General features: G+C 40.5%; 2 protein-coding genes across 2 annotated transcripts in view; one reads left to right on the forward strand and one right to left on the reverse strand.

Moving 5' to 3' along the window:
- zhx2a (zinc fingers and homeoboxes 2a) overlaps positions 1 to 10,759 on the forward strand; it is a 38,536-nt gene extending 27,777 nt beyond the window's left edge. The window contains exons 10-13 of the mRNA XM_088326524.1: positions 364 to 595; positions 672 to 846; positions 2,418 to 2,540; positions 8,408 to 10,759. Coding sequence (XP_088182650.1) covers positions 364 to 595; positions 672 to 846; positions 2,418 to 2,535 — 525 coding nt within the window. The 3' untranslated portion in view covers positions 2,536 to 2,540; positions 8,408 to 10,759. The remainder of the gene's footprint in view (positions 1 to 363; positions 596 to 671; positions 847 to 2,417; positions 2,541 to 8,407) is intronic.
- A 1,234-nt stretch (positions 10,760 to 11,993) lies between these two features.
- Positions 11,994 to 19,137, reverse strand: derl1 (derlin 1). The gene is made up of 8 exons (XM_088326525.1): positions 18,832 to 19,137; positions 17,096 to 17,207; positions 16,951 to 17,015; positions 16,754 to 16,780; positions 16,018 to 16,113; positions 15,889 to 15,941; positions 15,061 to 15,171; positions 11,994 to 12,587 (listed from the first exon to the last, which is right to left on the reverse strand). Exons 1-8 carry the CDS (start codon positions 18,982 to 18,984, stop codon positions 12,434 to 12,436), a joined length of 771 nt encoding a protein of 256 aa, XP_088182651.1. The 5' UTR covers positions 18,985 to 19,137; the 3' UTR covers positions 11,994 to 12,433.
- Positions 19,138 to 19,755: the final 618 nt, after the last annotated feature.

Consider the following 19,755-nt stretch of genomic DNA (forward strand, 5'->3'; position numbering starts at 1 on the left):
TATAGTCTGTTTATTAAGACAATGCCACATTTTATCCATAACACATATCGTTTAAGTCTGCTGCTATTGTATTTAATGTTTCTGAATCAAAGGTGTGTCAGCTGTGGAAAGCACCAGCCCATTTTGCAACGGAAGCACGTATACAATGAATGTGCTGATTGGTCACACAAATATGAAGTGGAAAGGCCTTAATCTTGCTGTTATTTTACACCTAAGCCACACTGGCATTCTGCCACCTACTGTTTTTGTGGATGTACAAAAGTACCATACCATTATTGTGTGTGCAGTAGTAATGAGAATCAAGTAAATTGTAATGTCTCTTTTTGATGTAATACCTTCATTTTGTTCCTCTGACCTCGGCAGATGTTCTGTCGAACTCAGTGGCCAACACCTGATGAGTATAGCCAGCTGGAGGGCCAAACAAGTCTCGGCCGCACTGACATAGTCCGCTGGTTTAAGGAACATCGCTCCGCTCTCAAGACCGGTGGGACCTTGGACTGGATGAAAGCCTGCTGCCAGAGTCATAAAGACCAGCAGAAATCTGGAAAAGAGCAAAATGGAGACACTTTCGACAAAATAAAAACGGAAGGGAAAGGTATGTTAGGTGTGTTGGTGATGTTGCAGTGGTCACATATTCTTCAATCCGCACCTAAAAACACCTTGGTGTGTAGTGGTGGATGCGAGCGAGAAGAAAACCGAAGCTTCAGCATCTATGGAGAACACCAAGCTGCCCAGTTCAACTTCGGACACAGTGCAGTGGTTGACTGAAAAGCTCACTCACAGTGTGTCTGACCTAAGCAAGGCCCGGCTGGACCAGACCAGTTCTAGCATTTCTGAAAAGGGGAGGTGGGTGTCTTATGTTTATTTATTTATTTTCATCCATCATTCCTTATTTACTCTTACCAAATTTGTGTTTAACGGCACCCCTTTTTATCAAAAACAGTTCACTTAAACGAATTTCAATACTTGTGGGCATGATAGAAATCATTTGACAACCTAAACTATAAACACGATACCAAAATGAAATGTACAATATTTATTTATTTTCCTTCAAAGTACAATTTATAATCAGATACACCAAAGAGTTGTTTTCCTCGTCGTGCTTTGTTGGTTTTGTTTCTTTCAGCGCAACTTTCCATTTGAGCCATTCTCTAATATTTCTTTCTGGTACAATGAATTGTCGGCCAGGTGTGAATTTCAGAAAGATGGGCAAATTTGTGCTTGAAAGATATGCAAAATGTTTCCTTTGTGCAGCCCAGATTGTAATCTAACCGGTATCAATATATCATTGAAAATATAAAGAAGACTGAATTGAAGCTTTATAACTCAAGATATCTGTAATTGTGTGAAAAGCCAGGCCTAATTCACGTTTCAGGACAGATATGAAGAGGTGTCTCACCTCCTCTCACCAGCCATCAAGAATTACCGTATTTACTATAGAACTGAGCAAGCGTGTGGATAAGAGGGTACTCTGTTGGTTTGGACTCATGGAGAGGATGGGTGAGGAGTGAATGTTGAAGAGGATCTACAGAGCAGAAGTAAATGGAACGAGACCAATGGGACGGCCGCGATTGACGTGGATGGATGGTGTTATGAGTGCACTGCAGGAAAGGGGTCTAAATTTAGTGGAAGCTAGAGCTCTTGTTGGTGATAGGAATGAGTGGAGAGGTGTTTTAAAAGGATAGTGGGATGTTTAGATGTGTTCTAATGGATGGGCAGGGCACCTGTATGATACGGCAGGGGTAAACCAGCAAAACCTGTCGGGCCCTGCTGTTGAACAGAAGAGTGTGTTGTGTCACCATGACCCGAGTGACATTGCCGCTTTCTTGAGTCCTGTTTCATCTGGAGGGATGAAGGCATGACCAACTTGGGTGCTGAGGTGCTTAACTTGTCTGGGTGTTTGGGCATTTGGGTTGGGTTGGTCAAAAAAAAAGGGTGTTTTTTGCTACTTGTCCCCTTTTTTGATTTCTTTGCTTTTGTGTATGTGTTTGTCTTGCTGTCGGTCACCCCTCTCGAGGGATATGACCAGGGTAGATGGATAGATTATAGTACGTCCACACAAGTGATTTTGATATTGTTTGTAAAAATTGACCCATGTGGTCTTGTTGGTCGAGAGATGTGGTTGCATTTAAAGTTTTGCGATTACGGTCAGCAATATCTTCAACTGATTGCACAAACATAGCAATATACTACTTGAGTCTTTTAAAGGTAACCATTCAAGTTTAGATCTGCATCCATGAATAGTTGTAATAAAGGCTGTTTTAGTTTTACACCATAGTTATGCAATGTTCCGTTCAACGTTGTCTGAATTATCAATTCATTCCATAAGCTCAGTTTTAAGTACATTCAATATTACACAATACCTAAACATGATCCATCAAGCTGTGTTTGAAACTGGTGCACTTTTTTCCTGCAAGGTGGGTCCAGGTGACTGTTGCTGTTGGTGAAGATGGTGAAGTAGAATTGCAAAGGCAGAGACTGGAAGCAGATGCTGATGTTTTGACCAAGGAGCAACCTGGGAGGGTCACTGGCTGATGATGGTAACACATATTGTTTATATAAGTCTGTCACAAAACAGTGAGGAAACGTGTGCTTTTTGTGTGTTTTTCCTAATTTAACTGAGGTGTTTTCCTTTAATTGTGTTTGTATCTCTGGAAGTCCAACCCAGCTCTAGTCCTACCAATGAACTTGATTTGCAGGAAAGAGCTCGAAGCAAACCCAAAATTTGATATTTTATCTGTGAGGACTTGGGAGGAGGAGAGGTGATAACAAATCCTGTTTTTTGTAATAAAATAAAGACAAACAAGAATATATAAACATTTACATCTTTTATATTTCAGTGTTAGCAGAAGTTACATTAATTGACAATTTTCCATCGTTTACAGATTGGTTTTAAGAGTTGACAGCAAACGTTGAGGCTGTCTGCCATTTGGTCATGTCAAAAATAGGGCCATAAACCAACGCAGCAGGACGTCTTTAAGAATCTAGCACAGCGCTTTAAGAGAGAGATAGGCAGAGAGACACTGAAGGATATTGACTTGTGGATAATTTTTAAAAAGGCAGCCCAACCTGAACGTAATGATGTATGTTTTAGGCCTGATCCGGCCCCAAAATTCTGGTTTGAGATCTTACTTCCGGCGAAATACTTTACTTTGCCACTAAGGATGAATGATGCGTTGCTAATGGTATAGTCCACTATTGAAAATCCATATTGGCAATATTCACAATAATGGAAATACACCTGATTTCAAGTGTTATATAAAGTTGGACACCAAATTTTCACGGCCTTCTTTGAATGAAAATGTCTGACAGTTAACAGGAGAAATAGACCATTTTGTCAAACTACTGTAGTCCAAGTATAAAAATATTAAAGCATACATAAAAATCAAATATTGATTGTAATATTTGGTTGAACTGTTTTTCTTTTTTAAACCTGTTAAATGGAAATGTATATTGATCATTGGGACATTTTGAGTGAGTTGGGCCATCTAATCACCATCACACGAGTCTCTAAACTTGTAAATCAAGCATCTTGCCACCACCCCTAATTACTGCTACAGTTTGCGGCTCATCCTCTCATCTCATTAGCTGCACCGCTTATCCTCAGTAGGGTCGCGGGGGTGCTGGAGCCAATTTATTTGAGCAGGGTTCACAGAACTGTGGCGTTTTGTCCTATGATTCGTTTCCCGGCTGATTTTACGTGTAGGTTAATGACACGTTCCGCCAACAGTCCCAAGTGACAAAACATGATTTGACTAAATTTGTTCTGCTGAGAAGCTGTGGCAAAACTGTTTTTATGTCGGGCCTCTTCCCTTGTTTGGACATCAATCATAGCTTTTCAGCAGATTACTCCGCCAGAACTAGAGGTGAGATTTCAAGCCAAACCTCAACCTGAATCTCAGCCCGGATCGAGCCTACAATGTCAATCAATTTGGTCGGATTGGGCCAGGCTTCTCTCTCTTTTTTTTATTATCATCCTCCTGTCATTGCTCTCGTCTCTCTGCCTCTCTCTCTCTTAAAGTGCTGCACTAGATTCGTAAGGACATACCGCTGCTCTGGTTCATGCCCCAACTTTCAACCCGTCACAATGACTGATGGCCTTATTTGCATTGCATTAAACGAAGAGGTTGATGGAGATTCAGCTCATTAGCTAACAATTCAACTCTGTGATGCGTGGATGTGCATATGTGCCATAGGCCAAACTCGGAAGTACCTAGCCAGTCATACGTAAACCAAACTTAAACTTTTTTTCTTCGACCTTTGTCCCACTTTCATGCATGCACTCCCTTTTTCTCTCCCTCTCTTCCTCACTTTCAACGGGAGTCCTCCACTTAGTACTCTACACTGATATTAAAATAAGACGTTTAAAACACACTCCAGATGGAACACAAGTTTTACAAGTGAATTCAGTGTATAAACATATCCATCAATCCATTATCTGTGCTGCTTATCATCACTAGGATCGCGGGGGTGCTGGAGCACAACCCAGCCATCTTCGTGCAGTGGGCAGGGGACAGTCGCAGGGCACACAGGGGACAGACAACTCACTCGCTCATTCACACCAAGGGACAATATCGGACCTGCAAATTAACCTGACATGCTTGTTTTTGGAATGTGGGAGGAAACCGGAGTGCCTAGAGGAAACCCACTCAAGCATGGGGAGAACATGCAAACTCCACACCGAGAGACTGTGGTATATACTGGACTGTCTCAGAAAATTAGAATATTGTGATAAAGTTCTTTATTTTCTGTAATGCAATTAAAAAAACAAAAATGTCATACATTCTGGATTCATTACACATCAACTGAACTATTTCAAGCCTTTTATTATTTGAATATTGCTGATTTTGGCTTACAGCTGAAAAAAACTCAAAAATCCTATCTCAAAATATTAGAATATCATGAAAAAGTATACAAGTAGGCTATTCAACTAATCACCTGAATCATCTAATTAACTCGAAACACCTTGCGAGGGTTTCCTGAGCCTTAAAAACATTCAGCTTGGTTCAGTAAACTAAATCATAAGTATGGGGAAGACTGCTGATCTGACTGCTGTCCAGAGGACCATCATTGATACCCTCCATCAGGAGGGTAAGACACAAAAAGAAATTTTTCAAAGAGCAGGCTGTTCACAAAGTGCAGTTTCAAAGCATATCCACAAAAAGTCTGTTGGAAGGGAAAAATGTGGCCGGAAACGCTGCACAACCAAGAGAGATGACCGCAGCCTTAACAAGATTGTGAAGAAGAGCCGCTTCCAGAATTTGGGGGAGCTTCAAAGACAGTGGGCTGAAGCTGGAGTCCAGGTATCAAAAGCCACAGTTCACAGACGTGTCCGGGAAATGGGCTACAATAGCCGTATTCCCATGGTCAAGCCACTTCTGAACTCAAGACAACGGAAGAAGCGTCTGACTTGGGCTATGGAGAAGAAGCACTGGACAGTTGCAGAGTGGTCCAAAGTCCCTTTTTCAGACGAAAGCAAGTTTTGCATTTCATTTGGAAGTCAAGGCGCCAGAGTCTGGAGAAAGGCTGGAGAGGAGCAAAATCCAAGTTGCTTGAAATCCAGTGTGAAGTTCCCACAGTCAGCAATGGTTTGGGGAGCCATGTCAGCTGCTGGTGTTGGTCCACTGTGTTTCATCAAGTCCAGAGTAAATGCAACTGTGTACCAAGAGATTTTAGAGCACTACATGCTTCCATCTGCTGAAAAGCTCTATGGAGATGAGGATTTCATTTTCCAGCATGATCTGGCACCTGCCCACAGTGCCAAAACCACCAGTAACTGGTGCACTGACCATGGCATCACTGTCCTTGATTGGCCTGCTAATTCCCCTGACCTGAACCCCATCGAGAATTTGTGGGGTATAGTTAAGAAGAAGATGAAAGACACCAGACCTACAAATGCAAATGAGCTGAAGGCCGCTATCGAAGCATCCTGGGCATCAATAACACCTCAGCAATGCCACAGGCTGATTGCCTCCATGCCACGCCGGATTGATGCAGTAATCCGTGCAAAAGGATTCCCAACCAAGTACTGAGTGCATCAATGGACATTTTCAAATGTTTGATTTAGTTTTGCTGTTATAAAATTATTTTTTTACTTGGTCTGAGGAAGTATTCTAATATTTTGAGATAGGATTTTTGAGTTTTTTTCAGCTGTAAGCCAAAATCAGCAATATTCAAATAATAAAAGGCTTGAAATAGTTCAGTTGATGTGTAATGAATCCAGAATGTATGACATTTTTGTTTTTTTAATTGCATTACAGAAAATAAAGAACTTTATCACAATATTCTAATTTTCTGAGACAGTCCTGTATATATAAAAAATAATTATTTTTAACCATTGAATTGTGGCTGCATTTGTTGTTTCAAGCCGTGCCTAACTAATTAGCTCAGGAGTATTCATATCAAACTTGTGCAGTATCGAAAGGTTTTAAACAAGAAGCGAGTGTTGCCCTCTTGGCTTCGGCACTTTCGTACTTTTCACCGGATTGCACAGTACGCACACAGAGGAATTTATCCTTGCATGATCCTCAACAAAGATAGTTCACCATGATTGACTTGAGCCGAGGATGTTGGACTGGCCCTTTAAAAAGAAAACACGGCTAGCGTGTCATCCACCCAGGAAGCTATCTGTGTCTGATTGTGATTGGGGCTTTCAATGGACTGATGTCGTGACCAGACTCGTGCCGGGAACGCCGTTGGTGTGGGCATGTGCTCACATCTACTCATTGGATGTTATTATTAGAGTGGCAACACTGCCGTTTTAGTTAAATATGTGATGTCACCTTGTGTGTCTTTGTCAGTGAGTCTTCTTTATTATTATTGTCATTAGAATTATTGACATTCATATGTGATGCACTGATGGTTTTGGAGATTCATTGGCAAAATTTGTGTTCACATGTCATCAAAATGAAAATCTCAAAATTCCTGCTAATGAGCATAGCAAGTGATAATGGGCCACCTTTTTTGGCTGCTAGCAATCGGTAATACTAATTAGACATTTGAAGACCAGAAAATGTCCATTTATTTTGTGCTGGGAGTGTACTAATATCAGTCTGAAAAAACTGGGATAAAACATTCTGAAGAAGAATGACTTTTCTTCATGCAATGGGTCACAGAGAGCACATACCTGTCATCTTATACGTTTTCCCCCACACATTTTTGATCATTTTCAAATTGTGTATGCTGTGTAACAATTTTCATACAGGATTTTTTTGTTTTGTTTTAAAAATGATCTAGTCTTTCCCATTTCGACTCTAATCAGGATCGTCTCGGTCACTGGTAGCAGACATCAATGTCTTCGTAAAATTTTTGCAGTATTCTAATTGTCTGTCTTGCTGTGAGTAAATAGGTGCCGCCTTAATACATTAATACAGGGAGCAATTGGTTGAGGTTGACAGATATGAAGTCGAGAGACTTGATAACATGCAACCACCGACTGTTCACTTAAAATTGAAATTAACTTTAAATGAACCTTGACAGGGCAGCACGGCGGCGCAGTGGTTAGCGCGTGTGCGGCACAGTTCATGAGATTGAACCTCCTGTGTGGAGTTTGCATGTTCTCCTTGTGCTTCCGGACACTCCGGTTTCCTTCCACATTCCAAAAAGGTGCATGTCAGTTTAATTGGCCGGTCCAAATTGTCCCTAGGTGTGAATGAGTGAGCGAATTGTCTGTCCCTGTGTGCCCTGCAACTGGCTGGCAACCAAGTCAGGGTGTCCCCTGCCCACTGCCTGAAGATAGCTGGGACCCTACTGAGGATAAGCGGTGCAGAAAATGGATGGATGAACCTTCACACAAAAGAAATTACAGTACAGTTTTTCTTTTTATTTTGCTTGTAGTAGTTTGCATGGGCAAACTGGACATGCTGATGCTTGCAGTCTCAAGCGGTCTCTAGTGGTAGCCTCTGAGACTGCTCGTGTCCTGGATTTTTCTTACTATAGTGAGCAAGATTTTAAAATCCGTATACCAAAATTCTTGTGTCAAAAGGTGCTCGTTTCAAAGGTATCATTGCATTCCAACACTCCGCATTAGGTAGTGTTATTGACAAAATAATTAAACATTAGCTTTAAAATTCTGTCTAAGAAGCGACCAAATTGTGAATGTGGTAAGTATAGTAAGGCCGCGATTGACGTGGATGGATGGCGTTGAGTGCACTGCAGGAAAGAGGTCTAAATATAGTGAAAGCTAGAGCTCTTGTTGGTGATAGGAATGAGTGGAGATGTGTTGCGAAAGGATAGTGGCATGTTTAGACGATTTTATTTGTTTTTGTATATGTTGTTCTTGCTGTCGGTCACCCCTCTCGAGGGATATGACCAGGATAGATCGAATAAATAGTAAGAATGACTAAATCTATACATTTGCTTGTTGACTCACAACTGACTTCCCGTTTATGTGTCTTTTCTGTTGTAGACAACGTGAATCCACGCACAAGTCCAAAAGGTCAGGTACCAGATGCCAAAAGTTAAAGCAAGGAGCATCCCCATGTTCGTAGAGTCGACAGACAGCCGAGTGGACGTGTCCTCGCTTGTCCTCTGGCGTGTAATGCTGATGCTCACTAAGAGGAGTGCCAAAGCTGGACTTTTCTTCCTCCTTCCTTTTTTTTAAGAGAAGTACTGTTGTAAATATGTTTCGGTAGAGCTTGAAAAGTTGTACAGTTATCATGGAAAGGCCTGTTTTGTTTTTGCATACCTTGGAGGTTTGTAGTCTTTGAAGCTCAAAGTGTAAAATCGTTATTTTCTGTTAAAAATCAATCGTATTTTGGAGAGAAATAGAACCATTTTTTTGCTTAGTATGAGTATTTTTCTTTCTTTTTCAATGGCACTGAAAATTTTGTCAGGCTTTACTTATCTTTAGCTAGAACAGGGCTGTCAAACTCAGTTTGGCTCCGGGGCCTGATTCAGACTTTCAGTTCTAAGGCAGACCAAATCTGTAAAAAAAAAAAAAAGTCAACTTTAAATTTTTAACTTACTGTAGTTTCCCAGTATTATACTTTATCATTCGGCGTTCTTTAGTAGTCTGCCCTAGATAAATGTAATTATGGATGACAAGGGATCTATTTAAGGCATAACGCATTTATTCACAAACATAGGGAAAATGTTTGTTTGGCATTGAATGCATTAACTGGGTCATTTTAATAGTTAAGTAGATGCAGTTTTACACCTGAACCAACTCACCAGGCTATACTAACTCAAAAGGGAGTGATAGGAAAAAGTATATAATTCTGCCTTAATTCTTGTACAGTACTGGTTTTAAATGAATAAAAAAGAAATTAAACGTACAAGTTTTAGCAAAGCATGGGCAATAAGAGTCAACGACATCAGTGAAAGCTACTAGGCTGGGCCTACTAAAGCTGAGTGTATATTCTTTACAGCCCTCTAGCAGCCAGATGGATCATTTGGTTTGCATTTATTAAAAAACATTAACTTTTGATAGAAATGACAAAGATTCGCTTCTTTTTACTAATTCGCCTTTTATGGTCTGGCCCACAGGTCATATGTTTGACACGCCTGTGCTTGTATTTTTTCCTTGCAGCTTCAGCTCTTATAAAAGAAGTCCTGGAAAAAATTCTGGGAGGGAAGTTAGAGTGAATGGATTGCCAGCTTGGCTTAACCGCTTGAGGCGGAGCCGCATGTTTTTCCGCAATTAGCCACATGTGCCGAACGAGGCAGATTGCATTAGACAATTAATGAGTGAATGCACTTCCATTTATCTATGAAACTGCAGGAACTGAGGCAATAAACACTACAGAATGTTCTTTCTGTCCTAGTAATGTTTGAACTCATAAGTCTGTCCGATTGCACCGCGCTGCCTTTTCAAGTTTTTCTGCATCAACCAATTTTAGTTCATTTTGATGGGAAAATGTTTTTGGGACTAAGAATTGACAGCTGGAGGATGCACTCCAAAAACTGAAGTGATTCAATTTTGCTAGTCTTGCTTTTGCCCTTGTTCTTTGTCTACTTAATTGAGTGGGGGGTTGGGAGTTATACCATTCTAGAGCAGGGGTCTCCAATAATTATAACCTGGTAATAGCATAGTAACAGCATGGTAATAACTTAAGTTCAGTCTTGGGCGCGTTACTGGAAAGCAGTGATTAGTTACTTCATTTGAAAAGTAATTGTGTGAGGATTGTATGATAATGCAATGGAGGAACAGTCAAACAGCAGAAGACAGTATTGATTATGTACTTCTAAAAAGAAGCAGAGTAATGCAACACGTAACAATAGTTAAGTCATATAACGCGTTACAGTACTTGTGACTATAATGCTCCAGTAATGCGTTCCTTTGTAACAGGTTACTCCCAGCAATGCATAAGTTGTCATGTTAGAAATGTACATCAAAATGGTAGCCCGTTATGCCAATCAGTAACAAAAAGTAACTCGCAGCTTCAAAAATGTTGGTGACCCCTGTTATTGAGTGTAAAGTCTGTATCTTCAAACTCAAACGGAAATTTCTTAAATTTAAGATCAAACCTGTCTGCTGCCTTAGAATCAAAACCGTTTTTTTTCCCCTCAAGATTTAAAGGGATGTATTTTTCGGGGGGTCTTTTTACATCTGTATGATCATTTGTGCAAAGGTCACTTGAGATTTTACTGTTACTCCTATATAAAGCTGTTTTGACAAGCAGAACGAACATGTTATCGCTGCTCAAGTTTCATGTTTAATAGTCTATCTTGCTTTCTGGTTGGCTTCTGAATAAATACTGGCTGCATTTTTATTTTCTACATCAAATCAGCTCTAATTCAATAAATACACATTGATGGTCTTGGTCTTCATTTATTCATCCACCTTATTAAAATCTAGAAATTGGTTACTTTTATAAGAAACTGGGTTTTAAGGGTGCTGCTGTTTTTCCATCAGGTTTTCCTATTCCCCACTTGAAAATTGTCCCTGGGACTGGGTGTTTTTAAGAAGGGGGATCAGAAAGTGTGTTCCAACTAAAGGGAACGTGATTTGGCGGTGCTGGGATTTAGAAGGAGCAGTGTAGTTTTTGTGCAGGCCACAGAACAGTAGACCAGTTTTGCACAATGCAGTTTCCTGGAGGGTGGATGGGATTATGCCCATCCAGTCTACAGACGTTGAAGACGTGCCGCCATGTTCGAAAGCCCTGTGGTAGGTGCTTTGGGACTCTGGGGTATCGGACAGTCTTATCCGCGATGTTATGTCCCTTTATGACGGTGCAAGAGTTTGATGCGCATTTCCAGCAGTATGTCAGATTTATTCCCAGTGGGTGTTGGACTCTGCCATTGCCGCCCTTTGTCAGCGATTGTGTTCATAACTTAAGGACAGAATTTTTAGTTGCAGCTGTTGTGTTAAAGGGTCTGGTTTGGGGGCCTCAGCATTGCATTTCTGCTTTTTGAAGATAATGTGTTGCTATTGGCTTTCTAAAATCGTAATATCAGCTCACACTGGAGTGGTTAACAGCAGAGTATAAAGTGGCCGGGATGAATATCAACATCAAGTCTAAGACCATTGTTCCCAGCCTGAAAAAAAAGTGTGGCATGATCTTTGAGGAGGAGATCCCGTCTCAGGGTTTGGTTCACAAGCGAGGGTGGGACGTAACGGGAGCTTGACTGATGGATCGGTGCAGCATCTGCTGGCATGCGGGTCTGTCGTGTGGAAGGAGCAGGACCTAAAGGCAACGCTATCGATTTACCAGTCAATGTACATTCCTACCCTGGAAATGAATTGTGGGTCGTGACTGAAAAAAAAAAGATTCTGGATACAGGCGGCAAAATGAGTTCTCAACATGATGGTGGAACTCTAAGAGATAGGGTGAGAAGCTTGGTCATCTGAGGGACTCGGAATGAAGCCACTTCTCCGCGTTCAGCAGAGCCAATTGAGGTGGCTCGGGCATCAGAAACAAAGGAATTATCCTTTTTTACTTGCAAGTTCAAAATCAATTGATGTTTTCTCTCCTTGAGTGTCTACTAAAGTTTAAACTTACCCAAATTGTTGCCCCTCTAACGTGTTGAGACATAAAAACAGAACTCAATCATCTCTTCAATAACTTGTATTTACAGAAAAAGAAATTCTGCCAAATATCCACAAACAGTATTTCCGGTTGTCCGTGTGTGCCACAGATAAGCATTTATCTAGCATAGAAACATAGATGTCGGATCAATAAGAGTGTTTGAAAGGGTCTTGGAATCAGCTGTGGGATCTGCAGCTTCTCTCAATATCGCAGTTTGCTGTCAAAAAGTGAAATAAGGCAGTAATGAAGAGCAAAACAAAAATTGAGTTGAGAACATTTAAAAATAAAAACTTATTCAAATTCATCAATAGAGTCCTGTACGTTTGAAGTCAAAATACTTCCAAAATACCACTTTTATTCCCAATTGTTCGATTTAAACCTAAGTTGAGTTCCTCCAAATTCCTCAGGAGAATGTTGCGATGCAAAATATGTTCACTCCAGATGCTCAAAGTATGCATATCACGCTAGTCATCCCCCAAACGGAAGCCTTGGCCCCAGTTGTGTCGTCCTAGTCGTCGTCGTCCCCCTCCTCCGTCTCCTTGCTCTTGAGGTGCTGGTCTTTGTGGTGGGGCTCCAAAGCCCGACACTCCTCCTCTCCTGGTAGGAAGCAGCTGATACCTGTGTGGGTTTATAAAAAATCTCAAATTACACAAGTATGACATACTAGTCATCGCAATTTAGGAATGAAGTAGTTTACTTATTGCAGTTTTGCTACTTCACAGATTTGCAACTTTCATTGTGTCCTGCAGCAAACAACCCACAGCTTATACCAGCCTAACGACCGGGTTAGGCCGGCACATAAGTCAATGTGTCCACAAAAACTGACAAGAATGCCGACAGCTAGTATTTTAGCGGCTTGTTAGCTTGGAAAAAAATTCAACAATTAAACCGGACTGTAAAGAATATCAGAAGAGCGCAAAGAAAAACTGATCACAAGCGGGTAATCCGTGAAGAGATGGAGGCGGCGTTGGGAGAAGAAGCAAAAGCGGGTCCGCAGGTCCCGCTTATTGCTCCGGCTACGTTGAGGATCTCACAAGCCACCCTTGCCAAGTCTGAATCTCATCTATTCCAGAGCCATTACCCATGAAACAAATGACCTGGATTTACAACTTGTAGAAAACTGCTATTTTTCTAATACAGTGGAACCTCGGTTTTCGAACGCGTCTCAGTTCGAACAAATCGGAGTCCGACAAAAAATTTCGAGAAATTCTTGCTTCGCTGTTTGGTCAAAAAATCGGAGTTTGAACGCCGGTACTGCGTGAGTGCGTACGCTAGGATGCGATGCTGAGCGGCGTACGGGTACAGATCGCTCTTTTCCTGACCAACTGTTATCGCGTGCGGACGTGCTTCGTTTTGCTTTCGCTTTTAACATAGGTGTACGAAGTGTTTTAGCCCCTAATTATGACTCCGAAGAAAGTCAGTGCAAGCGGCAAAGTAGCTACACGTGAAAAAAGAAAAGTAGTGCGTACAACTACTCCACCTGCGCCTTCTGCTGACCACCACAAAGGTAAGAAATCCTATTCATAATTCTTTTCTTTATTCTTTTTATTTTTTATTTTTACACGTTCGTGTTAGCGTAATCTTTCGTACGGAAGATTATGATAACGCGAATGTACGATTAGCCTTTGTTAGCTTCATGTTTACGTTATACATTCAATGTAAACATTCAGGGGTTTGGAACGGAGCCAAACATTCAGGGTGTTGGAACGCAGCCCCCTTTCCAATGAACCGCTCACCACTTGTTGTGGAGACCCGGGTGCTAAATGACTTGTAAACGACCTGATTTTTTTATTTTTACACGTTCATGTCAGCGTAATCTTTCGTACGGAAGATTACAATAATGCGAACGTACGATTAGCCTGGGTTAGCTTTAAGTTGACGTTAAACATTCAAGCTAAACATTCAGGGTGTTGGAACGGATTAAAACGATTTACATTATTTTTAATGGGAAAAATGATTTCGGTGATCAAACAAATCGGTTTTCAAACAGGGTTCTGGAACGGATTATGATCGAGAACCAAGGTACCACTGTAGTTGTATTTTTAATCATCATGCAGATGTGGCTCAACTCAAGTATCCTCGATGCTAGCATGCAGCTAGCGGGCCGCTCTCTAGAATGCTTTCCTACACTGAAAGGAGAAACCCTCCGATTTTGTTGTACTATTGTATAATGATAATAAATACCATTCAACTGCAATTCTGTGTTCTTATTTCTATATCTATAGTTGTTATTTTGTTACAGTAATACATATTATATGTTACTGATGTCAAATAGATAAATGAAGATGGTTTTGACCATCGCTTTTTTTGGACACAACCCCAGCAAAAAGTAAAGGAATTCTGTACAATGATCCCTGGCCATAACCCGGTTTGCTTTTTACTGTTTTGTTACTTCACATATTTTATTGCATTGCATTGAATCATTCACATTCCCCATAAGAATGTAGATAATGGTTAAAACAACACATAAAAAAATGTTTCCTTGTACAGTATGGAGTACTTTTGGTAAATGTTTGAGACTGGAAAAAGGTGGGTTCTTTGGTTTCTGTGTATAATAAAGTTTGTAGTTGCAAAATAATTGTGAAAAAATAGGTTTCTACTTTACGGGTTTTGCCTATTTCGGGGGGTTTTTTTTGTGGCAGCTGGGTGGTTAGCGCACAGCCCTGTGGTGCAGAGGTCCAGGGTTCGTTTCTAGCTTTCGCAGCCTTCCCTTGTGGAGTTTGCATGTTCCCTCCGTGCCAGCGTGGGTTTCCTCCGGGCACTCCTGTTTCCTCCCACATTCCAAAAACATGAATGTCAGTTTAAGTGTCCCGAGGTGTGAATGAGCAAGTGAGCTGTCTGTCCCCGTGTGCCCTGCGACTGGCTAGCAACCTGTTCAGGGTGTCCCCTGCCCACTGCCAGACAGCTGGGATGGGCTCCAGCCTCCCTGTGACCCTTGTGAGGATAAGCGACGCAAAATCTACCCATCAACTAATATTTTTTTTACAGTATTACAATATTATTGCTGTTACCAAAACCTTTTTTCTTTCCAGATGTTGACAAATTCAGAATGACTTGCAAATAACAATTTTCAGTACGTAATAGCACTTACAAAAACTGTGGCGTAGAAAGGAAGGAACGACCTCCGAGGTCGATGGGATATTTAAACATGAGGAAGAAGTAGAGGTGGCCCACCAGGTTCCCAATCAGTTCATTTATAAATCTGCACCAGAAAAGAAGGAAAATATGTTAAATAACGACATTGACACAATGTTAAAGAACAACATTGAAACTAATAGATGGGACAAAAGAGAATAACATTTACAACAAGTAAAAGTTGCACTGTTGAACAATCAATAGTAGAGGTAAGATCTCAAGTCAGACCCATATTTCGGCCCGGGTCTGGCCCAAAGTGTCAACAATCTTTACGGCCGGGCCGGACTTCTCTTTTGCTGCCTTTTATTTTTTTGATTATTCACCCGTCATTGTTCTTCTTTGTCTCTCTGCCTCTCTCTCTCCTAAATTGCTGTGCTAGATTCTTAAGAGCGTACTGCTGCTGTGGTATGTGGCCTTATTTTCAAACCTTTACGATGACAGATGGCCTTAAACTTTTCCTGTCCACTAGGGAAAATAGTTCATGTAACCGCTGCAGACAGATATATAAAAGATGTAAATGTTTATACAATTTTGCTTAACTTAGATTACATTACAAAAGCAGGCTTTAATTTGTATTATTCAGCAGCTCCTACTAGACTACTTGTGATTAAGGGCTGTACAAATACTTTAGAACAGGTTGAAAATTCTTATCTGAAGTTTGAGTTCTCTTGTGTTCTTTGGAAGCTTAACATACATTGATGTACTCTCACCTTATTTTGTGTGTCTACTCAACTTTAATCCTATGTTTAATGGCCAATTGTCCTTCATTACATTCATTACTTACGAGCCACCGATGATGAAGTTAAACACCAAGATGACCCAAGGGAGATAATGCGCCTAGATAAAGCATAACACACCATTAATACCCAGAAATTCAAATTTACTGTTCAGGATGTGAGACGTTCTCGCATACCTTGAATCTTAATTCGAACCAGAAAGACACAATCATGTCTTTATTGAACTGAGCCCAGATGTACAGTACAGACATGATCAACGGGATCATCAGCAGCTATAAAAGGAAAACACATTGTGAGAATGGCGAAACTCATTAAAATCTTGCCTCTCAACACTTAGGACTCATCATCACAATCTAGTACAGGGGTGGACAAACTTCGGCCGGCAGGCCACACACAACCTGGCAGGTATTCCATCCAGCCCATTGAACTAAAGTAAAAAAAAAATGTACAAAAAGAAAAACGCACAACTGAAAAGATGTGCTTCGTCTCCAGTGTCTCTTTGTAATAATTTAAATAATGTTAACTTCAAGATTTGTTCATTTTTTAAAATCATGTAGTTATTCTATTTGTCAAGACATTTAAAAAAACTATCAATTCATAGTATTTAATCTGATATTCCATTTGATTACTTGACAGTAAACATGGTTACTAACGCGGAGATGTCAAACTCAGATTGGCTCTGGGGGCCGGATCCAGTAAAAGGATGTCAACTCCAATTTTTTTTTACCTTTGATTTTCATATATTTTTGCTTATTAATCAAATCAATATGTATCTTTAAATAATGTGTTTTTTACTACTAGAAAGCACAAAATACACCTTCAACAAAAATTCACCTTAGCATATGCCTGTAAGACACTGCAAATCATCCATCCATCCATCCATTTTGAATAATGACATTTTAAGGTGCTTACCTGCATATCCATGATCAGCCCAGTAATCTACAAGCAGAGTCAAGGACAGAAACCTCATGAATACAATATATGGTCACAGCTGGATACTTGTGAATGGACGTTTTCATCCACATGTTCTCGGTTTTCTCAACCAAACTGCTGTTCTGACGAAACATTAGCTATTTTGGCTTCAGGTAACATTTAAAAAGAAAGGATACAACAATGCAGATCCAGTTGAAGAGGAGCATGAAGGCATAGTCAGCTGGTCGCCCATCAAACGCTCCTTAAAAACAAAATGTATGACACACAGGGACAAACTTGTGCGTGTGTAGTGTTCTTTATGTGTGGAAATGAGCATGTTACCTGTTTCTAAGCGCGTTGAGTAATTATAGAGAAAATATAGGTTGACCAGGAACAGGAAGCCTGTGTTGGGGTACACTGGGAAATACAAGGTGGCTGTCACAGGTCTCCACAGCTTCAAAAGAAAAAAACAGCAATTGTAAATAAATACAGGACACACATTCTTAGAGAAGTTGTAATTCTCTACAACTATAATGTTATTTGCAAAAGTGGCATGATAAAAATGCCATGCTATAGTACACTGAAATTAACAGAGGTGGGCAATGCTAGGCATTTTGTAATTGATCTATAAGTAGTAAATACATGTTAGTGTTGATCAATACCGATCAGATACTGATACTTTTTGCTAAGAATTCTGGTGACTTTTGAATAATTGACCCCCCGCCCCCTTTTTAAGTTAGTTTATAATTACTATAAACACAGCATTTTAGGCCCTAAATTGTTTCATTTTTTAATTAAATTGACAACTTAACCAATATGAAAAGTATATAAAAATTTCTATGACAACTGTTCAGAAATAAAGCCAAGAGAGTTTAACCAAAAATGCAGTAGTGTAACAAAAAAATGCAAATACTGTAGAACTAAGTCAACGACAGAACTAAAATACCCTCCATTGCACAATATTTTAAAAATAGACATGGGTGTAAAGTGTCAATTGTCGCCATAGTGACAACGGAATTACAGGTTTTTGTTAAGACACAACTAGTTGGTCACTTTTTTGACGTGGTTATGTAAATTTTTGGTGTTGCGACAGTGGGCCACTTCACCATACAAATTACACTTGGAATTGTCCTTTTCGGTAGTTAAAACAAAAGTCAGCACTGCGCTTCCCAGATTTGCTTGTATAATTTCTGGTAGGGGAGGGGACATAGATTTGGATCTTTCTTCTGCCATGCAGGCAGGATGCAGCAACGGCCCGGAAGGGAGATGTGCTACAAGTGTGCTTCTCAGTCACACACTCAGACATGAACTTAGAGAGTGGCCGAGGGTGCAGGGTGAGAGAGAGAGGGTGGAGGGGCGTCTCTATATACATAGAAAAGTGGCGTTTTGAGGAAATTGGCAGGGGAGTTACCAGTAAGTATTGATCCCAGGGTATGGGTCTAAGTACTGCATGGTATCGATAATATTGATATTTGGGTCGATTTACCCACCCCGTAGTAATCAGGAACAAACATTTTTTATAAGCACTCTTCGTAATAACACAGGCCAATGAAGGCAGGGTAGAATTCTGAAGTTCTAAAGATATTTTATTGTATAATATGGTGGGTAAAATGCATTGCGTGCCCCAGAGAATCTTGGGTCAAATGTTCAAAATAATTCTGATTTACGGCAAAGTTTAATACATTCAATATTCCAAATCAGCAGCTTTTATTCTATGTGATGATTTAATCGAATTGAGAAGTTTTACGGAGCTTCAATCAGATTGAGAAACAATTATTTTGGTAATCACCAGTTGCTGTGATTCGTATCCAACATTATTTTCTTATTGTAAATAATTGATTACTGTTTAGAAATAATGATAAAAAATAATTAGTTTGAGTGTCACTAGTCTCGCTCCGCCGCTGATGTACCCGGAAGTTAAATGTTAGCGTCGACGTTGAAAGCGCTGATTGGCTGATTTTCCGCTAGCCTGTTCTGAGAGTCAACATAGCCACATGCTAACGGCCTTGCATTTTCGGGAAAAAAAACGCTGAAACGTTTTCTTAGGTCCCCCGAGACAAAATTCAAGAAACACTTACGTGAAATTTTCTTAAGAACAAATCTGGCCTTAGTGCCAGGGTCCTGGGATCAACCAAACCTAGTTTCCCTATAAGAGGAACAGCAATCGAGGCAGCAAACCAAGTCCGCGTGATGAGTGGGATGCTTTTAAACCAATCCCCGATGTCAGACATTTTTCCATACGATTATAAAGTACCACGTCTAATTATATATAAAGTAGTGATGCGCTCCTCGGCTCGGATCCCTGAAGCGTGCGCCGAGTATTTTAGATTAGCGGTTCATGAACCGCGAGTCGAGGTGTGTGTTTATGACGTAGTCGGCGACGTGTAAAGTTCTACGAGACGAATGTACCACGTGACCGAGTCATGAAATGATTCGCTCGCTTTAAGTGCGGTTCGAAATAAAAGTAAATCTAAATGGTCTGCATTTATATAGCGCTTTTCAAGTCAACGGAGAGCTCCCAAAGCGCTTTACATTGTGCTTCACACTTACCCATTCACACACACACTAACACATCAATAGCGGTCATGCAGCCATGCAAGGCGCCGACCGGCTTATTGGGGGCATGAGGGATTCAGTGTCTTGCCCAAGGACACTTTGACATATAACACAAAGGAGCCGGGAACCAAGAAAGAAAGGCCCTCAGAATGGAAAGTCCCCTTCAGTGCTGAGAATCACAGAAATTTTGCACTTCCAATTCCTAGTCAAGTCATGTTCATATGTATAGCCCTAAAGAATAGCCTCAAAGGGCTGTTCAGACAATATACACAAAATTACTTAAAAGTTGAATAATAAAACCAAAAAGACTAAAAAAGACAACAATAAAATAGAAACAAAGCGGGAAAAATAATAAAATAATACCCCGCGACTGGCTGCCCGAAGATGCTTGGGATGGGCTCCAGCACCCTCCACGACCCAAGTCAAGTCATGTTTATTTGTATAGC

This window comes from Urocampus carinirostris, chromosome 2, assembly GCF_059441175.1.
Source record: "Urocampus carinirostris isolate Australia breed hairy pipefish chromosome 2, RoL_Ucar_1.0, whole genome shotgun sequence".
Classification (NCBI taxonomy): Eukaryota; Metazoa; Chordata; class Actinopteri; order Syngnathiformes; family Syngnathidae; genus Urocampus; species Urocampus carinirostris.